Below are 22,051 nucleotides of genomic sequence, written 5' to 3'. Positions count from 1 at the left end.
GGGGATAAGTGGAGGCACTGAATGTAGATAGCTTTTCAGGTAGTTTAACTGAGAAGGAGAAGTAGAGATTGAGGACAATAGCTACAGGACAGTAAGTAAGAGAGATGGTAAAATCAAGTGTGGGTTTTTTAAGAATAAGGGAGGCGTAAGACAGGTTTGTAGGCAGTAGGAAAGAAACCAGTTGTTGGGAAATTGAAGATGGAAGAGAGAAGGGGGAGGATGGTGTGGACAATATGCTGGAGAAGAAAGGAGGGGACGTGGTCAAGGGTACGTTTCTTCAGGGACTGGTGTGAAGGAAGAGAGTGGGGAGTGAGAAGAGGAAGGATGCAGCAATTAGTCTCAATTTTTCCATTATAAATATCCTGAGTTAAAGACTTAGCTACACTGATCAATACAATGATCAAAGACAATTCCAAAAGACCCATGATGAAAAATGCTATCCACCTCCAGAGAGATCTGCTAAACTGAGTACAGACTGAAACAGACATTTTTCACTTTCTTTGTGTTTTTTGCTTTGGGGGGGCAACATAGCTAACATGGAAATATATTTTGCATGACCTCACATGTATAACTGATAGCACGTTATTTGCCTTCTCAATGGGTGTAGGAAGAGAGAGGGAGAGAATATGGAACTCAAAAATATTTCTTAAACTAATGTTAAAAATAAAGAAAAGAAAAAGGAAATACCCTGAGGGAGACAGAGGACTATCCTCTGTATTTCAAAAGATGGCTAGACCTTGGTAAACAAATCTGCCCATAGTCACACAGGAAACCAGAAATGAAACTCGGTCCCATCTCAGTGCCCTCTACAATAGACTATGCTGCCTAAACTGCATTACAGAATGAAATTTTAACATCACAATTAAAACATCACAATTTTTTTTCCCAGGGGGAAAAAAGTTACAGTGAAAGCTTTAATGCAACGTCATAACACAATAACCTGTTAAAAATCAGTTGGATTTTACATAAAAAGACTGTTCCCTATATCTTAGGGAAGCAGAAATCAATGAAGAAGAATTTAAAGTGCTCTATGCTCTAATCTCGAAACTTAAAATCTAACAGCTCATCACAACCTAGACAACCTAAGAATCATATGAACCAAGTGTGAAACCTAAAGTCAGATATTTCAATCATTTCTTGAGAATTAAACAGATGATATGTAGTTCGGGTCAAATTGCCTAGGGAGCCCCTAGTCATTCTGCAGGAGTGCTATGGATTCCAAAGCTCTTAGAAGAAAGACGAGGGAGTTCACCATATCATTCACACAATTCAAATCTGAAACTGCTTTTGAAAAATTCAACACACACATACTGAGAAAGGTTAACCCTTAAATGTTACTGTCATTTATCTCAAGTTGCGAGGTGAGAATTCACCAAAAGGATTTATCCAAGGAAAGCAGCCATGTTCTTTCCATTCAAATCACCCAATCGAAATGACCTTCACAGTTACGGGAATAGTCAAGGTGTATCCCTTGGGATTTTCTTCCCTTTTACAGGCAAATGTGAGGGGATTAGAGTCATAGCACTAGAAATAAAAACCCAAAGAGTTAGGTAAAATGCCTCAGGAGCTCATATAATCTGACTGCTAAAGACCTCTTAATCTTAACCTCAGCAACTAAAAGGAAGCAGGCCCCAGAGGGCCCCTGGACTAAGGAAATAATTAGAAAATAAGGATTGTGCTGATCCAATTATCTCCATCAGCTAAAATCTTATTAGTGTCATTTACTTGGGTAATTTTTGAAAGATCATTTGACAAATGGCTAAGGTACAATCAGTTGAAGAGAATTATGAAAATTTTCACCTTCCTTCTGAGCAAATACAGAGGAAGGGGACAGAAACAAAGGTCCATCATAAGTCTTATTTGTCTGCAGGAATGCATTCCACTCCCACCTCTCAACAGTAATCCAAGTATTCAGAGGTCTTGTAGAATACTCTAAAGAAAAGAGAGCTGACTTCACTCAGGGCCAATTGAATACAATGTAGCTTGAAAAGAAGCCTATTTTCAATAATGTACCCTCTATAACAGCAGGAGCACATTACCATGGGATTTGAGTCTGCAATGAGATCCCGAAGAGAATCCAAGAAGCCTTGATCCTCCACCATCTGGGCATTGATGTCATGCAGCTTGGCCACACAGACCGCTGCAGTCTTTCGGACATAAGGATCTTCATCCTTCAGACACTTGCGAAGTGGCTCACACAGATACTCCGTGATCTTGTCTACCCGAATACATCCCATGGTCCTGACTGCCAAGGCACGGATTAATGGGTTAGGGTCTTCACAGTCCTGTAAGAAAAAGCCTAAGTGTGCACATCGTGACCACAGCCACACAAGAAAACCAGCCTCCCTGGCTGAGAGGCCCCCAAGAGCACGCTCAGAGTTAGAACCCAAACCTGCCCTTCACAGCTGCCAACAGCAGGTTCTCACTGCCTACTGAACTGCTTAGAAGCTTGTTCTTTTGTTAATCACCATCACCAATGTGGCAGAACAATGACTTCGAAATAATATTCTCCTCTTCTCTCTCCACTACCAGAAGATGCTTCTTTATATATTGCCAGTCTGTACACCTAACATCTATGGCTTCCACTACACAGGCACATGGGAAAGCAGGTGAAAAGAGGGGCAGAAGAAATTCTGCATCCTGATTCTTGCCTTCCAGACAAGGCCTCACCAAAGGTCTGTAGAATTATATCACTTCCTCCGTGGGGAATCCATTACCTACTTTTCTAAAATGCAGGCTACACGCATTTGCTTTATTCATTAGCTCTCTGGTACTAAGAGGGAAAAGTCACACTGATAGTTCAATATCCAAGCATGATGAAATGACTCAGGGGACGTGCTCCTTTTTACCTGGCAAGAGGAGAATCTATTGGACTCACCTGGCAGGAGGCAGGCCTGCAGCTTGAGGTCCCCTGGAATCGGGGCTTCTAAGCAATGTCTAAGCCATTCTCCTAGCTATTCCTGGTACTATTCTGTGAGGTTTTGAGTTTTGTATAATCCTTCAGAACACAGAGCACTTACGTGTCCTCAGTACAGACACCGACCAAACCAGAAGACACGTGGCAAGCAGACTGCTAGGAAAGCTACCTTCACAAAGCTGTTGACAGCCATGATGGCCATATCTGGCTGGCTCTTGGCGTAGTTCATCAGATACAGATATACAAGCTTCTTTAGCTCCAGGTTATCCGTCTGCATACAATTCACCACATCTGGAAAGAGAGAGCTGGGGGTAGGGATAGAGAAAGAAGAGGAAAAAAGGAGTAGGACAGAAGTTATACGAGAGATACCAACATCTATACCTGTGCAATAACATCTTGAAATCATATACGCTATGATAATTGCCAATAATCTCTCACTGCAACTTTTGTCACTGTGTGGAGGGGACTATGGATTCCCTCTAGCTAGGTCAATGGAGCAAGTCCAAATCCAACTGTAAAAATCTTAAGTTTGGATCTCATAGCACACTTGTACGCAGTTATCCTAAAACCATCCCTGCAACATAAAGTGATTAACACTTCAGTTACGACAATTCTCAAAGACCAGTCTACAAAATCAAAGAGGGACTGCAGTCTGCATTTGTGAAAGGCATGCACACATCCACAAGATCACAGATTACCGAAGACTGTGGCCGGGTATTAACGATAACTTATTGGGCCTACTTTTAAAGAGGGCTACATATTCTCATTTAAGAACTATGAGTCACATATTACTGTATCATAAGCTCCTGGACAGCAAGGACTGTCTCCTTAATTTGTTCTCCATAGGGCCCAACACAAGTTTCATGCACAAACTGGTAGTCACAAAAAGCCTCTAACAGTGATAAAGTCCACCACCACCCTGTAAAAACAACTTCCTATCATCTGTCAGGAGGCTAGTCAATACACAGAAAATCTGAAATCAGCTGGTCTAGTTATAAAATCAAGATTTTAGCAGCATCAAATCAATCTAAAGACTATAGAACACATTTAAAATCTTGCACTGAAACGCCTGTGGAAAAATTCTAGACATTGACTCCCAATACCAGGAACTCCAAGGCATCTGACAATATGAAAGTTGCCAATCTCAGGCTATCATCCAAATCCTAATCATTTGTGAAAATCCAGTGCTATGTGCAGGTCAACTTGTCAGGGCTGCACAAAGGTTAACCAACAGGCACCAGAGTGAACCAAAAAAGCTGTAAGCCAGAAACAGAAGAAAGACTATCAAGAGTCAGAGCACCCATGGGGAGAAAGGAAGCATTTGATCATGGATAATATGGGAACGTGTTCTGCTGGACTATGGGGGAATGTCACAAGAGTTTGGTTTTTTTGTTTTTAGTTAGCTTAATGGGAGGAGGGAGAAACGGAAGGAATAGATTAATTTTCAAATGGCTTGCTACTTGAAAAAAATTAATTTTTTTTTAAAACCCCTACAGGTAAAAAGTAAAATGTCCTCAAGTAGAAGCTGAGTATGAGTTGAAAAGGTAAGAGATTTTCCTTGCTTTTAACAACCCAATAACTAGATCAGGAGTGGGGAACCTGCAGCTTCGAGGCCACATGTGCGGCCCTTTGACTGAATCCAAACTTCACAGAACAAATCCCCTTAATAAAAGGGCCTTGAGGACACAGTTCCCCACCCCTGAACTAGATGATCACCAATTGGCAGCTGAAAATTTGAATGTCCTAGAAAACTAAAAAAATTCAGCATAAAACACCAGTGACATCAGAGTTTTCAGTGCTTTTTGTTCACACCCTGCCCCAGGCTCCCATTATGGTCATCTTAGTACTCTGAAGTCAACTTTGGTCTCATCCACATGTTCACTCTCAGATACTGCAGGTCACAATCCATGCCTGCCCTTCCTAAGTGACTCCTACATTCCTCCACAAGTTAACCAAAGAAGGTCTCCCCCAAGGCGCTAAGGTTCTTCCTCTAAATCTCCAGACATCATGTGAATGCCAAAGGAGCACCAATGGCTATCAGCTATCCTGCCATCTCCAGAACTGGCCCATCTTTTTATCTACTCAAGAAATTCCAATAATGTCCTCCACCTACAAACATTCACCACAGAACTCTGTTCCCCTTTTGAAGACCAAGAATTTCAATCCTTTGGAAGCTGTGGCATTCCAAAGAATACTGGTATTTAAAAATTTGTCTTAAAATTTTGTCTCATAGAAGGCCAGGGTCATTTTCAGCACTGGCAATTTCCTGAAGCCAGTTGAGCTTCAAATTCACCATCTTCTCCTAGGACATTATCTGAAGCCTGGGGTAGAGATAACAAAAGAGTCAGTCCTGATGAGATTTAGAGAGGACTCCTTCCTGCCTCACCAAAGGAGGTGAAATTAAAGCAGTGACAGGAAAAGCAAACAGGAGAAAAGGAAGAAAGGGGGGATTTGTACATGATCCCTTACCTGACATCCTTCCCCACTGTCATGGCAGCAATCACTTTCTTGACCGCTTCTTTCCTTTTCTCCTTCTTTTCATTGTTGAGCTCTGCCTTCAGTTCAAAGATCTCTCCTACCAAAAAGGGAGAGAGAATGTGTCTGGGAGACAGCCCCAGAGCCAAGGAAACAAGACCTATGCTGCACTTCACAAATAAACAAAACCAGGAGAGGTATCCAGCAGAATCATAATATATAGGATAAGAGACTCAGCATATGGAAGGGTGGGTGATAAATCCCAAGTCTCAGAAACTCTACTGAGCCACGAATAAAGACCAAACCAGGACTAACAAGAATCCTCTTGGTGTATGGGTGAAGATGAACTTGACTTGCAGGACCTCAGTACTCATTCAACTGAAACCAAAGTACCAGATACTTCATGATAATCTTAGTATTAACATGTTACAGACTACAGTGTCTCTAATGATAGAGCAAAGAAATTACATATTTTACATATCAAAATAGATCACTACACATACTTAAAATTATTTGGTTTAAATGTGTTTAAAAACTTTTTAAGATAAATAGCAAACCTCTAAGGAAGTAGCTTAGAAAGATCTGGAATTAATCAAACACAGTTTGGGTTTCTTTTTCAAAAGTAAAATAAGATTTATTTTGTCATTCTGAACTTAATAAACATGAATATTTCCCTATATAAAGCAAAGAAAAAGAGACAAAAATTGATATTGCCACTGTTATAGTTTTTTAAACATATAATAAATTCAACACATTACTTTCAGAGCTAATTATAAATTCAGCATGTTATCTTCAGAACTATCCTGAATCTTTGTGTCTTCCTCTAAAAAATGACCCTCTTCTTTCTTTTCTTCTCCTGGGGCATCACCAGCTCTAGCCCACATCAGCCCCTCAAATCCAGTCCCCCAAAATAAAATAAAAAAACCTTCATTATTACAAATAGGCATTTAAGCAAAAAAAAAAAAAACCAAACCACCATACATTGGCCTTGGTGAAAACATATGGGCCATTCTGTACCTCAAGTTCACCATCTATCTCTCTGTCAGGACATAGGTACCACGGTCCATCTGGACATCCTCTGGGAATCATGACTGATCGCTGTAGTCTTTCAAAGTTATTTTCCATTACAATGTTGTAATCATTGTATAAATTACTCATATTATTCTGCTTACTTCATTCTATATTGGTTCCGACAAATCCTGCCAAAATTCTCTCAATCGATCCTTTCCATCATTTCCTAGGTTACAATACTATTTACATACCACTATTTGTCCCCCAACTGATGGACACTCTTTTAGTTTCCAGTTCTTTGATACAACATTAGTGCTGCTATAAATATTCTTGCACATATAAATCCTTTTTCTCTGCCTTTGATCTCTTTGGAAGGTATATGCTGCTTTAATTTGCTTTTGTGACCTTTTACAGCTAGGTCTTTTCTCCATTTGGGGCTGATTGTGGAATGTGGTATGAGATATCAGTCTAAATCTAATTTCTTCCAAATGGTTTTCCATTTTTCCCAGCAGTTTTTTTTGGTCATATGTTGAGAATTTATCCAAATAGTTTGGGTCCGGGGTTTAGGACTTTTCTACTATGTTCAATTAGTTCAGGATGTCATGTTCCTAATTTGTTCCACTAACTAACTTTTCTTATTTTTTAACCGGCGTCAACTAGTTTTGGTGACTGTTGCTTTGTAGTATAGTTCAAGATCTGGTCCCTCAAAGCCACCTTTCTTCTTGCTATTTAAAATTATTTCAAAAAAAAAAAAAAAAAGAATTTCGAAGCAAAAAGAACAATTATTTCCCTTGAGACTACTGACCTCTTGTTCCTCCAGATGAATCTTATTATTTTTCCTAGCTCTAAAAAGAAATTCTTTAGTAGTTTGATTGATATGGCATTAAATAAGCAAATTGATCTAGCAGAACTATAATTTTCATGTTGATTCAGCCTAACCATGAGCAATTAATATCTCTCCAATTATTTACATCTCACTTTATTTTTGAAAAGAGTGTTTTACAGTTATATTCACATAGTTCTTGTGTGTCTCCAGGAAGGCAGATTCACCAACAATTTCCATTCTATCTTTCCTTCACCCTGCAAGAGAAATCCCTTACAACCAAAAAAAAAAAGTTTCAAAAAGAAGAGTAAAAAAATTCAGCAAAACCAATCAACATAAGGAGTGAGGGAACAGAAGAATCTTCTGTCTCTTTGGGAACAAGTTTGATCGTCAGAATTTTGCAACTCTAAGTTTTGATTGTTCTGTTGTTGTTCGTTCCCATTAAATTGTTATAATCATTGCGTATATTGTTTTCCTGCCTCTGCTTACTTCACTTTGCAACAGTTCATATAAGCCCTTTCATGCTTCTTTGTATTCATTATGTTTATCATTTCTTACAACACAGCAATATTTCACTGCACGCATCTACCACATTTTGTTTAGGCATTTGCAGTCACTGGGCATCTATCTTATTTCTGGCTCTTTGTTACCACAAAAAAATCCTGCTAAAAATTTTTTAGTGTTGATGAAACCATCTTGTTAATGACCTCTCTGGGGTATATACTTAGTAGTGGATTCTAGGGGCCAAAGAATATGCATATATTTATCATTTCAATTCATGCATAAATTCAAATTGTTTTCAAAATGGTCGTACTGGTCCAAAGCTCCACCAACAATACATTAGTGTGCTTGTCTTTTCACAATCTCTATAAGATTAATAATCCCATCTTTTGTCTTCTTTGCCAAATTGCTGAGTATGAAATCTCATGCCTACTTTGATGTGCATTTCTGCTATCAATAGCAATTTGGAGCATTCTTTCAAATAGTTGTTTGCAATTCTTCTTTTGAAAATTGTTTATTTATATTCTTTGACCACTCATAAGTTGGGGAAGGGCTTTTGGTTTTAAATATTTCTCTTAGCAGTCTATATCTTAGATAAAAATCCCTTATCGCAGATATTTGATAGAAAAAAAACTTCCCCCAGTCAAATCATTTCTCTTATCCTAAATGCATTAATTTTGTTCAGGTAAATGTTTTTCAACTTCATGTAATCAAAATTATCTATTTATGTTTTACAATTGCCTCTATCCCTTATTACATTAAGATATCAACCCTTTGTACACAGTTGTGAAGTTTATGATGTGCTTTTCTCCTAGTTTTTTAATGGTATTGTATTTAATATTCAGTTCATGTATCCATTTTTAAAAATAGAATTTTATTTTATTTTCAGTTCCAATTTCTCCCTTCCCCACTCATTAAGGCAAAAATCATGCATCCATTTTGAACCTACTGTGGAAAATGGGGCAAAATCCTGGTAAGCTCAATTTCTGCCAGTCTGCTTTCTAATTTTCCCAGCAATTCTCATCAAATAAGAAGCTTTTTTCATTGGGTTTTTTTTTTTGAGGTTTATCAAACATTGGTCTATTGAATTCAATGGTTTCTGATTGTTCTTCACCTAATATGTTCCATGATCTACTTTTCTATTTTTTAACCAGTATCAGATGGTGCTGATGATTCCTACTTTATAAAACAGTTTAAGGCCTGGATATGTTATTCCACATTCACTCCTAACTTTTTTCATTATTTACCTTGATATTCTATTATTTTGTTCCTTCGGATAATTCTTCACCTACTATCTAGCTCTATAAAGTATCGCCCTTTAGTAGTTTAAGTAGCATAGTTCCAAATCTATAAATTAACTCTGGCAGTATTATTATTTTTATTATACTGGTATGGCCCAGCTATGACCTCTGAACAGCACTCTAGCTATTTAAGATTTTTATTTCTTTAAGGAATATTTTGAAATTGAATCTATACAGGTCTCATGGGCTTTAGTAAATGGACTCCCAAATATTTTGTCATTATTTTGAATGGAATTTCCCTTTTTAATATTTCCCCTGATTATATAGAAATACTGTTGGATTTTGTAGATTCATTTTATAGTCTGCAAGTTTGCTAAAGCTATTAGTCATCTCAGTGAGTTTCTTTGCTGATTCCCCGATTTTCTAAGTAACCCACAGTGTCATCAGCAAATAGATAGTTTTGTCTCCTCTTTGCCCATCCTTATGTCTCTAATGTCCTTCTCTTGTCCTATTGCTGATTACTAGCATTTCTAAAACTCTATCAAATAACAGAAGGGAAAGGGAATATCCTTGCTTTACTCTTACATTTATTTGGAAAGCTTCTGTTGTTTCCCATTATGTGTACATATAATGTTTGCTTTTCCATTTTAGATATTTTGTCACACTAAAAGAAAAAGACCTCTCTATACCTATACTTTGTTGTGTTTTCAGCATAAATTAGTATTGTACTTTGTCAAAGGCTTTTTCTACATTATTATGTGGTTGGATATATGGATATACTAACACATTATTGATAATTATGTGGTTTGGAGCTTTTTGTTTTTAACATAATTGTAATCAAATCATTCTTTTCCTAATGCTGAATCATCCATGCATCCTTGATATAAATCCAGTTTATAAATGCATTCCAATATTATCCAGTGGGATAACAATTAGGGAAAGGGGAGTACCAGCATATTAGGATTTTCATAGGAATCATGCACCTCTACTGGGGTCTGTGCCATCAACATCCACTTAAACATATAAGGCAAGAGCATTCCAAATGAAACATTTCTCTTTTTTGGACAAAATAGCATAGACAAAAGCAGTCAACTGAGTTGCGTTCTCTCAAAATTGAAAGCTGCCAAATTCCAACTTTCTCTTTTCCCATCATTTATTTCCTAAGAGCCCCAGATGAGCAAACAGCAAGATTCCAGAAACACTGCATCATGAGCAGCAGGGGTAGAAAATCAAAAAAGGATGTAGCAGAAGATACTCAAAATGTTGAAAATATAATTCAAGAGAAGGGAAACTCAAATCTTGTGTTCTTTCCTTCATTTTAAAATTTTTCAACTTAACGTTTATGATAGCTCTGGCCCTAACAAAGGCCTAACTGCTAGGCTGATGTTATAAATGCCTGAATAAAGGAAAGTAACAGAGCACCTTGAACGATGGGCACTTCAAACAGCTTTAATTATATCCCCTATGAGACAGAACAGAAGATGGCTCAATCATCAAAGCACGTAAAATGCTATGGAAAGAAAGGGAGAAACAAGCTGATCTTTGGAATTTAAGGGAATAGATAACATTAAGAAAATCAAAAAAAGCTAGAGGAGTAGAAGATAGCCACGACTTTCACAGAGGAGGAAGCCAAGTTATAAGGGACCCTGGGGGCAGGCAGACAAGGAATCCAAAACAAAGATGGATTAGAAAAGGACTGTAAGAAATCAACTAAGGAAAGACTTCTACTCTCCTACTTTTCTCTCTCTGCCACTAAAACACATCTGCCCTCAATGAGTGGAGACTCAGTCAGAAGAGCCTAACCATGGGAAATAAAGGAAGCCAAGGTATGGTACAAAGCGATATAAAAAAGAAGTGTTTCAGTATGTCCTCTCTCTGATGGAAAGATGATTAGGATTAATCTGAATTTCTGCATAAGGAAACACAGTTATAGATCAAGAATTCACATTAAAACATTAAAAAGACAAAAGATCATTTTCTATCACCTCAATGAAAAAGGTGAAAAGGAGACAACTAAGATGCTTTGGATGCAACAACATTAAACGTTTAACTTCAAACAAGAGGGTTAAAAATTCTTTCAAAACTTAAAAACTACTTCATGATACAACAAAATCTCAAAATAATGGTAGAACCATGAGAACAGTACTAAACTGTATTTGGGTCTTCTAAGCACACCCAGATGTCTTTGGGCTCTGCCAATCACCCTCAAGACAGGAAGGCATACTATTTGGAATAATTTTCCATGTCTATCACAAGAGAAATTTATCCACAAAGTGCAGGTAAAGGTCTGCAAATACAGCACTGAAGTGGCAGAATCAACCTAGTTTTATCCATGCTGTAGATACCTGCTGATATAGGAACACAGCTGTAGAGCTGGAAGGGACCAGAGAGATCTGGTCCAACTCTTCTATTTTACAGGTAAAGAAACTAATGGACGTTAAATGACTGGCCCAAAAGCCCAGAGAAACCAGTGGCGCCAGGATTTCAAACAAGGCCCTCGGGCTCCAAACGCAGGGTTTTTCCCCCGCTGCACCAAGATTCCTATCTTGGAAGTTAGTCTTAGACAGTAAAACCAGTGACTACAAAGGATAAGCTGCCTACCCCAAGTAAGCTCAGAAAATGGAAGCTAGCCACAGCTCTCCAAGTAGGTGGTTCAAAGTTGTAATTTTAGAAGAGTGAGTGAACGAGAGTTTTTGAAGGAGAGCTCTCAGCCAATGCTCCTAGTCCTAATGCTCAGGAGGAAAAATTGGTATCACAGCTCAAGGTGGTATCACCAGGCCAGAATGGGGCACCTGACTTAACTCTCAGTGCAAGACCTGAGAACTAGAACCTATTCTGCCACGCTGTCTTTGGAACAAACAATCTCTGACTGGGAAAGGACCTCACAGGCCATCTCTCATCCAACCTGAACCTAAAATGATTAGGTAGAAGTCTCACTCTTTTACATTTCTTATTGTCGTTATTCCAGAGTGAGCATCACTCTGACATGCAATCTGTTTCTTCAGCTTTTGTTACCAAAAGCATTTTTTGAGATTTTACCCTTTTCCTCCTAAACCAAGAGGAGACAAAGATGCATGGGCATGCCTTTAAACAGGATTCTCTATTTTTTACCACCCTGAAACACTGGGATTGCCTTCCACAGGTTTTCTGTCATATTCAAACAACAAGAGGTTTTTCTAAAACAGTCCTGTAGCCAAAGATATGTAAAATAAACCCCACCTTATCCACTAGTGGCTCCAGCTGGGCCAAGCCCTCGATTGGAGAGAATGACATTTTATTACTTCCTTGAGAATCTCACACAGTTACCTGGCCTTACCTTTTTTATTCGTTGTGAAGTACTTGGAGTCAGTCATTTTTCCAGCTCCTCAGGTATGCCTGCAATGAGAGAAGATTCTTTTAACCAACATAAAGCTGCTCCTGCCAGAACACCCAGAATTACAAGTAGGAAAAAAAAAACACTGATGTCCTAAAACCAAAGACAGTGGGAGATAAGGTACTGAGCCTGCCGTAACTCAGTGATATCATCCAAGAATGCTTTAAAAGCTAAAGCTAGACCTTTTGGGAAAATGGGAAATTTATTTGGAAAAATTCTCTCTTCCTATTATTTTCTTTCTAGGAAAATATGTTTTCCCTCCATGCTTTTAGATCAGTCAATCAACAAACACTCATTCAGCGCCTACGATGTGCTAGGTGATGGGGCTGAAGAAACCCAACTCCCTACTGCAAGGGGCTTCCACTCTAGTATAAGGGAGAGGCAAAAAGAACACCTTAATTTAAGCAAAACAAAGAGAATAAATACAAAATAGTTAAACATAAATTAGTTGGGAAAGGAGACACAGAGATCAGGAGATGATTCACAGAGAAGGTGGTGCGTGGGGTATGCCTTGAAGAGAAAGAGGGCTTCCGTGAAATGGAGGTGAGAAGGGAGCTCCTTCCAGTTCCAGGGGATGACTAGTGCAGAGACATGGAGAGGAGAAGTGGATGCTGCTGTTTTGGAGAAGCTAGTTTGGCCAGAAGGCAGAGTGTCCAAAGAGTCACATAAAAGAGGGCAGGAAAGAGGCTAGGGCCACATTGTTAAAGGTCTTTAAAAACAAAACAGAGGAGTTTATAGTTTATTCAGCAGCCAACAAAAATGTTTTCAAAACTTGAAGTTATCTCTTGGTGTGACAGTTTATTGGGCAACAGCGTGCCCCAGAGGCCTACTGAGTAGGGAAATACTGTGGTCAAATCGGTTCTTGGAGAAAGTCACTTTGGAAGCACTATGGAAGCTGAAGTGGAGCGGGGTGAGAGACCAATGAGGGTACCACTACAAAAGCTAGACAAGAGGCAAGGAGAACCTGAGCTAAGGTGGTGACTTTGGGAGATGGAGGAAGGGGCTGGATACGAGAAATGTCGGAGAGGTATAAACCACATCATTTGGCAACTGACTGTGAGGTGAGGGAGTGTGAGGAGAAAAGAATAATGCTGAAGTTATGGATCTGGGAGATGGGAAGAATAATGGTGCCTTCAACTGAAAGAGGGAAGTCTGAAGAGGAAAGGGTGTGGCAGAAAAAACGAGTTGCTTTTGTGTATGTTGAGCTTGAGATGTCTCCAGGACATCGGGAGATTAGACCTCGATCTAGCAATCTAGGATCGGAGCTAATAAAATCATCAAAAGAGAGAATGAAGACATAGGAGAAGAGGGCCCAAGACAGAGCCTTGGGGAGCATCCACATCTAGGTGGTGGTCTGGATAATGAACCAACAAAAGTAAAAAAGAAGGAAGAGACAGGTAGAAGGAAAACCAGGAGAGCACAAAGAAAATATCAAGGAGAAAGGTGCTACATAGTGTCAGACCTAGACATTAGGTAGAAAAAAGATCAAGACTGAAAAAGGGCCATTGGATTGGGAAATTAAGATACCCCTCGTCACTTTAGAGACAGCAGTTTCAGTCAAATGATGAGGTCAGAAGTCAGACTGCAAAGGACTGAGGAAATTAGAGGAATTAGAAGCAGATTTTTTCTATAACTTTGGCTGAGAAAGGGATAGCTTGAAGAGATGGTAGGATCAAGTGAGGGTTTGTTTTGTTTTTCCTAAGGATGGGGAAGACTTGGGCATTTCTGAAGGGAGAAGGAAAGGACATGGGAGCGATACAGAGGAAGGGCTTAGGGAAATGGGCCTAAAAGCCAAAGTCCAGGGTTATGGTTCTTCACAGGGCCTCATACACTGAGGTCCTAGGCTGTGGGGAACCTTCAGCCTTGAGGCCACACGTGGCCCTCTAGGTCCTTGGGTGAGGCCTTTTGACTGAGTCCCAAGTTTTACAGACTCAGTCAAAAGGCCTCACCCAAGGACCTAGAGGGCCACGTGTGGCCTCAAGGCCACAATTTCCTTATCCCTGGCCTAAGCTCAGTGGAGACTTCAGGCTGACTGCTGATTCTTCCTCCAACTCTGGCCATTCCCCTTTCATGGTCCCTCCATGTCAAATGTTGAAAGTCCAATGGCTCTAAGAGAAAGACACCTTTAAGAGAGGTGTCTTCCCTTAGTCTTTGTCCCCTGGGACCCTAGATTGGGGTGGGGGTGGGAGGAATGCAGTATTTGCAGGAGTGGCCCCATCTCACTCTTTTCAGGACCTGGAGCCCAAGGCCCACTGTACCTTCCCAAGACTATTGACAGCGCCTGTTCCCAGGCCCTCTGCTTTGCCACTTAAGTATAAAAATCAATAATTATTTGTATATAAAGCCCATTAGACACAAGTCATTATGTCTGTCTAGAAAACCAAACTCATCCTGGGGGGCAAACACTCCACAACAATACAAATAAATTCCATGGTCATTGAGTTCCACCCCATGTTCCCCTCTGCTTGGCCTTCCTGGCTCCAGCACAGGATGCACAGGTCACCACTGGACTTCAGTAAGTGTTTCACTGTTCAGAAGCACACATCTGTATTTTTCATAACCTAACAGCCAGGCACATGACCTGGAGTCAGGAAGATCTGAGGGCTAGAATTCTGCCTCCTACATACCCTGGCTGTGTAGCCCTGGACAAAGCGGCTGATTTGCTGCTGCTGCTGCTGCTGCTGCTGCTGCATTCTCAAGGGGCGGTCTGAGAGGCCAAAACTACTTTCACGATAACTTCTTGTTGTTGGGTCATTTCGGTTGTGTCCAACTCTCTGTGACCCCATTTGGGGTTTTCTTAGCAAGATATTGAAGTGGTTTGCCATTTCCTTCTCCAACTCATTTGACAGATGAAAAAACTGAGTTTTCAGGTTAACTGACTTGCCCCGGGTCACACACCTAGGAAGTGTCTGAGGTCATACTGAACTCAGGGGTATCTGACTCCAGGCCCAGTGCTTTATAATACTAAGGGATTATTTGCCTATTAAAATACTCCTCCCTTTTCCAACAACTTATCTTTAGGAAGCCAGATTTTCTTCAAATACTTTAACCAAAACAACATATTAAGGCAGATTTAATGCAACAGACATGAGAATCTAGTATTAAGTCAGATATTAAAAAAATTTCCAAAAATATGTAAAACAATGCCCCTCTTCTCACCAATTTTTGTTTTGAAAAATATATTCGTCATGAAAATGTTAACACATAATGGGTCATCATTATTGCTATTTTTAATGAAGAAATATTTTAAAATTGTATCAGTTTCAATTTTTAATATGGTAAATATGGATAGATATAACCTACATAAACAAAAGCTCTTTGGGGTCCTTAGTTATTTTTAAGTCTTAAGGGATCCTCAGACCAAAAAGTTCTAGGAAATGCAAGCTAAACCAGTCAGAAATCCTGCTGAGCCCCTCCTTTCACAAAAACCAGGACTTCTATCCTTGAAGGATTCACGCTCAAAGAAATTAGTCGGAGTTGGCCAAAATGTGAGGTCAAGGCATTCTAGCAACCTCTCATTCCAAGGATGAAGACTATTATGGCATACTAGAGCCTGCCTCTAATCAAACACTGAATGAAATTCATAAAGAGAAAATGGCACCTTACCGATACCAGCCAGCTCATAATGAATCATCGTACGACACAGCTAAAAATGAACTGTCCCTCTGCAAATCTCTCATGCCACACTCTTCTCCTTTTCTAATCTTTGCCATTCTAATTAATGGCACAGTTATCTATATATGGGTTTTAGTCCCCACTAGACCAAAATCATCTTCACAGCAAAGTGGGTCTCCCCACCCCCATCTTTGTATCCTGATACCTTACACACAATAGGAACTTATATATATAGCCTTGGTGTCTTGAACATACAAGGCTATCAATTATGACTTCTATTTCAATGTACAAAGTAAGCTACAAAGCAAATTCAACAGCCTCAATGTAAGAAGCAATAAACCTGGATAAAAACAAAAATTTAATCTAGTTCATCCCTTGTGGTTAAAACCACAGGCATACTTTTGCAAACTAGATTCCAAACAGTTTTTAAAAGAAATGGGAAAGGGGAAGAGAAGGGGGGAGGGGGGAGAACTATATTCCAGGGGTTATTAACTTATGTTATGGGTCCTTTAGGCACAAGTCTAGTGAGGCCTACAAACCCTTTCTCAGAATGCTTTTATATGCATAAAATAATACAATCACAAAGGAAAGCAAATATACCGATATACAGCTCTTGTGTGTGTGTGTATATATATGTGTGTGTATATGTATATGTATGTGTATATGTACACACACACACACACACACACACACACACATCCCAAGTTCCCAGCCTCCAAGCTAAGAACTACTCTAGTCTCATTTTCTTCCCAGTAAAGTCACTTCATTCACAGCCCAAATGTCAACTTTTTTCTTAAATTTCACCTCACATACATACAACTTCACTGAGAATTAACACAATTACTTTTCTGCCAAGGAGGAGTCTGAATTGTGATACTTCCAACAGCTCTCACCTAACCACCACACTTAGTCAGCCTTTGAAAGGGCTATAGGTTTTTTTCCTAGCTTTATCTCCTTAGTGAGATGCTTTCTATTATTACACTCTAAGTGTGCCCAGAGGCTAAGCATAGAGGAATCCAAAGAAAATAATTAATAATTTACATTTTTCCTCATTAAAATCCCCAGTTTCCCAGTCATTCAGCCAGTCCTGAGCTAATTTCACTTTTTTTCCATCTTTTCAACAACCATAATGATGATGATAATTGACATTTGGAGAGTACTTCTCTTAAAAGGTTAAAAGCGTTTAATAAGGAACCTGGGAACTACAAGCAACCAGGTGAACCCAACGAAACACACACATATACACACTCCCCCTCTCCCGACCCCACCTACAATGTAAACTCAAGGGATATAATTGAGCCCCAAAGTGTCTGAAAATTTTAAAACCAGCTCAAATTTTCTCCCATCTAAAATGAGTTAGCAGACGTTGTATGCAATGGGCACTAAATGTTTGTATAACTGAAGGGGATCCGATGCTCTTTAGGGCGACTTCCAGGCCTAAATCCTACGATCTGAAATTTCCATAGTCTTAAATCCAGTGTGCATTTTTCTGGGTTCAATTTAATTCAACACAATTCAAAGAACATTTAATAAGGGCTTGCTCTTTAACTTCCTCTCCCCCAAGGAATTTAAATTGGCTCCTCTCACTGTCCTTCCCAAAGCTCCTAAAGCCTTATGGACATAAAGCAGGCTGCAAATGAAAACATATCAGTGTCCCTATCTGCCAACAGCCATTCCCTTCCCCATCCTCCAACCAAGACCTGCATTGGCACCCCTACTTCTCACCCGTAAATTATGTGACCATAGGTGTGGTTTTAAAAAAAATTCTCAGGGCCTCAGTTTCCCCATCTGTAAAATAAGGAGGAAATACCACCTAATTCATGGGGTCTTTGTGACGAAAGGGATGGAGGAGACAAAGAGAGAGACACAGAATGAAGGGGAGAGAGAAAAGAGTGAAGAGATACAGAAGGAGAGAGAATAGAGAGAAAAAAGAGAGAGGGGAGGGAAGGGCGAGAAAGGAGGAGGGGAGAAAGGAGGAGGAAGTGACAGGAGGGAGAGAAGAGGGAAAACAGAGGAAGAGAGGAGAGAACAGAGGAAAAGAAAGAGAAGGGGGAGTGAGAGACGAGACAAGAACAGAGAGAAGGAGAAGGAAGAGAGGAGGAGGGAGGACAGGAGGGAAAGAGAGGAGAGGGAGAAGCACCAGAAGGAGACAGAGGGGAGGGAGGGAAATGGAAGGGGAGAAGAAGGGAGAGCCGAGAGAACAGGAAGAACATAGAGGAGGAGAGGGAGAAGAAAGGGCGGATTTCTGCAGCGCTCCGCCCGCGCCGGCTCAGCCCGGCTCAGCTCAGGCCCGGCCTGGCCCAGTCCGGTCCGGTCTGATCGGCACGCAGGGGCCCCGCACGCGCCCCGCGCCCTCCAGCCGGCCATTCGTCGCCCCTCCTCCTCCCAGGAGCTCGGGGGGCTGCAGCTGCCCGGGCAGCCCGAATCAGGGGCCGGGGGTCGGCTAGAGCTAATTGAATGAGTCGGGCGGCGGGCATCACTCGGGCTGCAATGCCCTGATCACCAGCCCCTCCACCTGCTGGGGCTCACCTGGACACGCCCCTCAGACCCCCCGACCCCCCCGCCCCCCCGCCTCGCCACCGCCTCCTCCGCCCCGGACCCCGCGGCCACGGCCACGCCCGGTCCCGGCAGCCCTCCGCTCCCTCACCACTGCCCCCCTGCACCCCACGGCCACGGACCGGGCGGCCAGAACTCACCGGCGGCGGCGAGAAGGAAAGAGGCGAGGCGCGGCGAGGCGAAGAGGGACAAGGCGGCGGGTGGCGAGCGCTGAGAGGGCTCCTGCCCGGCACGAATCCTTTCGGGGCGGCCTCAGCCACTGCGCAAAACCCGCTTTGCCAGGGCTAAAGATGGCCGACAGGAAGCGCCCACGTCAAGAGCGCGTGCGTAGCGGCGCGCAGGGGGGTAGGGGCGGGGCTCCGAGCATCCCCTGGGGAGAGCCTCCAGCCCTGGAGGGGACCGCGACGGCGCGTTCGGTCGTCATGGAGATAGCACTGCGCCCCGCCACCACCACCACCAAAGCCCCGCCCCGCCTCGCTGCTGCCCGATTGGTGTTCTCCCCAGTGAGGGTCGGAGGTGCTACTTTAAGAGACAGTCAGTGGATAAGCATCCAGTTACTGAGCGCCTACTGCTTGTCAGGGACCGGGCTGAGTGCTGGGAAGACAAAGCCAGGCAGAAACGGTCCAGTTCTAAAGATTGCTGCCTCAAGAGTTCTTTTTTTTCAGGACAATGTCACTGATTAAACGCCTACTATATGCCAGCTCCCAGTGGGCCAGACTACTGGGCTAAGCGCTAAGCTCTCTAATGCAGAGGTTCCCAGGTGACTTTAAGTGTGTGTGTGGGTGTGTGTATGTATATATATACACACACACATATGTATGTATACACATATATACATACATATACACACATATGCACATTTTTATAACTTTCAGTATAATTGGTTTCCTTTGAATTCTATACATTGTGTACCTTTAAAAGCATTATTCTGAAAAGGAGTCTGTAAGCTTCCTCAGACTTCTGTGCCACAGAAAAAGTTAATAATTCTTCCTCTAAAGGGAGCCCCCCAAAAAGGTTTGCTCGTCTGCCAAAAGTAAATGTGTTTGATCCTTCTAGTGGGCCAGAGAACCCAGATCTGGATTTGAATCCAGATCCAGCTGATTCCTGTGGGTGGGAACCTCACTTCTCCCTGGCTCAGTTTCCTCACCTATATAATTGACCATAAGAATCACGGCTATAAAGGACTCTAGTCCCACCCCCTGTTTTGACATTTTGGGAAGCTGAGGCTCAAGGAAGCAAAGGGGCTTGCCCAAGGTCATATGGGTAAAATTAACAAACAGCTACAAAGTGTTAATGCCCTGATGTAGCTTACCGGTACTTTCTATGGGGGAGGAGAACATATAAGATAAACACATGAAGAGACTAGACCAGATGACCTCTTGCATTTCTTCCAGTTCTACATCCTATAAACCAATATTCAGTTCACAAACATCTCAGGTCCCAAATTGGAGGCTGGCACCCAAACAGAATCATATGATTTTACATCTGGAGCTGGAAGAGAGCTATGAAGCCACCTCGTCCAAACTTTTCGTGTTATGGATGGGGAAACTAAGGCCCAGTGAACTTGGGAGAGGGACTTTTCCAAGGCCACAAAGAGAGGGATTAGTCATGATTTGAGTCCTTCAACTACAGATGCAGCATACCACCATACCATACTGTTTCTATGTCATAAACCGAAATCAAATTTACTTTGCAGACTCCTAAAAGTCTGGCACTCAGGCATTCTTTTTCTTTTTTTGAAGGGGGAAAGGCAGGGCAATTGGGGTTAAGTGACTTGCCCAAGGTCACATAGCTAGTAAGTGTGTCAAGTGTCTGAGGCTGCATTTGAACTCAGGTCCTCCTGACTCCAGGGCGGGTGCTCTACTTAGTGCACCACCTAGCTGCCCCTACTCAGGCATTCTAACAAATATAAGAATCTATCCCTAGGAAAGAGGACCAGTCTTCCCCTTTCGGTATTTATTAGATGGTTCTGTGAATGGTTAATCAATAGTCAGTATAAAAGTAACATTTATATGCCACTTTAAGGGTTGAAAAGTTCATTAGTTGCATGTATTATCCCTGTTTCAGAAACAGGAAAATTAATTCAATAAACATTTCCTAAGTACTTCTGATCTATAAGGTAGTGTGAGCTCTGTGCCAATGACACAGACAAAAAAAAAAAAAGCAAAAAAAAAAAATTAGTCCCTGTTCTCATAGAGCTTATTTTTACTAGGAGAGATGGCCTATGCATGCATGGTCACCCATCTAGTAAGTGAGAAAGCTCATAGGATTGAGAACTGGAAGGGTCTTAAGAATGATACAGTCCACCCCTCTCCTGATACAGTTTAAGAAACAAAGGCCCACAAAGGCAAAGTGATACCCAGTGTCACCCAAATAGTAAGTAAATGAAAACCTGAACAGATTTGAATCCAGTTCTCCTACCTCCACATTCAGCGTTCTTTCCAGAAAAGCTGTTGTGATCAAAGTGCTTAGAAACCATAAAGCAATATACAAATGTGAGTTATACAGATAAATAAATTCATCCTCAATTCGGTGCTTCTCCACTGTTCTTGGACCCTGTTCCTTCTCTCATTTTATTCACTTATTCTTCCTTCATGAGAGTTTCAACTTCTTTCAGGAACATTAATCTTTCCTGTCCCTCAACTTCAACAGTATATTTAGCTCTTCCTTATCACACAATCCAGTATTTAGATATAACAGCTCTCACAAATACATGTTTATACTATAAATTATATTTATAGTTTCATATATATATAAAATTCATACATATGTACATTCACTCATACAATACACATATACACATATGCAATACATTCATATACATATATAATATACAAAATTCATACATATATAAATTATACATAAATTATAAACGTGTGTGGAGAGAGTACCTTGTTTACAAAATTAATTGGAGTATTAATCTCTACTTTGCTAATGAAGAAGGGTTAAATTAGTTTACTTACTCATTCTCACACAGGGACTGAGTATTGGGGCTAGGCAAGACTAGAAATCTAGGTCTTCTGACCACAAATCAAGAATTCTTTCGATTTTGCCAGGCTACTTTACGCTACTTTATATTATTATTTATTTCACCTGTTAGGCTTGTCTTCCTCACTTCATCCATTCATCCAACAGCCATTTACAATGCATTTGACAAAGTAAGATGCCAGGTGATAAATTAAGGTATAGTCCACCTTAGGATTACTAGAAAGTATCTATTCCATAGCTATTTGAGAGTGAATGGCATTTCAAAGGACTACTACCCCTTTGATGGCAAAGTCTGAAATGGAAAGATTAGACATAAGATATGCTGAGTCACCCTAAGGTCTAAATATCATTCTGATGCACCAGTCTACCATATATTCTAGAGGCCGCCTGGAGCTCATTAGACTTGAGCTCCAGATCTTCCTCTGAAATGTTATGTGACATTCGAGGCAAGTCTCTTAAGACTATAAACTGTGCAGTAAGTGCATCTCTGCACGGGCAAAGAGAGTTTCCTCACCAAGAAGGGCAGCTAGATGATTTGAAATCAGCAAGAT

General features: G+C 40.9%; 1 protein-coding gene across 2 annotated transcripts in view; it reads right to left on the bottom strand.

Annotated features, from left to right (window-relative positions):
• AP2B1 (adaptor related protein complex 2 subunit beta 1) overlaps positions 1–18,835 on the bottom strand; it is a 122,252-nt gene extending 103,417 nt beyond the window's left edge. Inside the window, exons 1-5 of one of the 2 annotated variants that reach the window (XM_036766614.1) lie at positions 18,653–18,835; positions 12,285–12,343; positions 5,387–5,492; positions 3,087–3,222; positions 2,040–2,285 (exon numbers count right to left, since the gene is read on the bottom strand). In XM_036766614.1, coding sequence (XP_036622509.1) covers positions 2,040–2,285; positions 3,087–3,222; positions 5,387–5,492; positions 12,285–12,321 — 525 coding nt within the window. In that variant the 5' untranslated portion in view covers positions 12,322–12,343; positions 18,653–18,835. The remainder of the gene's footprint in view (positions 1–2,039; positions 2,286–3,086; positions 3,223–5,386; positions 5,493–12,284; positions 12,344–18,652) is intronic. The other variant, XM_036766615.1, reaches the window with a different exon arrangement.
• Positions 18,836–22,051: the final 3,216 nt, after the last annotated feature.

The sequence above is a fragment of the Trichosurus vulpecula genome, chromosome 7 (genome assembly GCF_011100635.1).
Source record: "Trichosurus vulpecula isolate mTriVul1 chromosome 7, mTriVul1.pri, whole genome shotgun sequence".
Taxonomy (NCBI): Eukaryota; Metazoa; Chordata; class Mammalia; order Diprotodontia; family Phalangeridae; genus Trichosurus; species Trichosurus vulpecula.
Note: the sequence above shows the minus strand (reverse complement) of the source record. Positions and strands in the feature narration are given on the sequence as shown.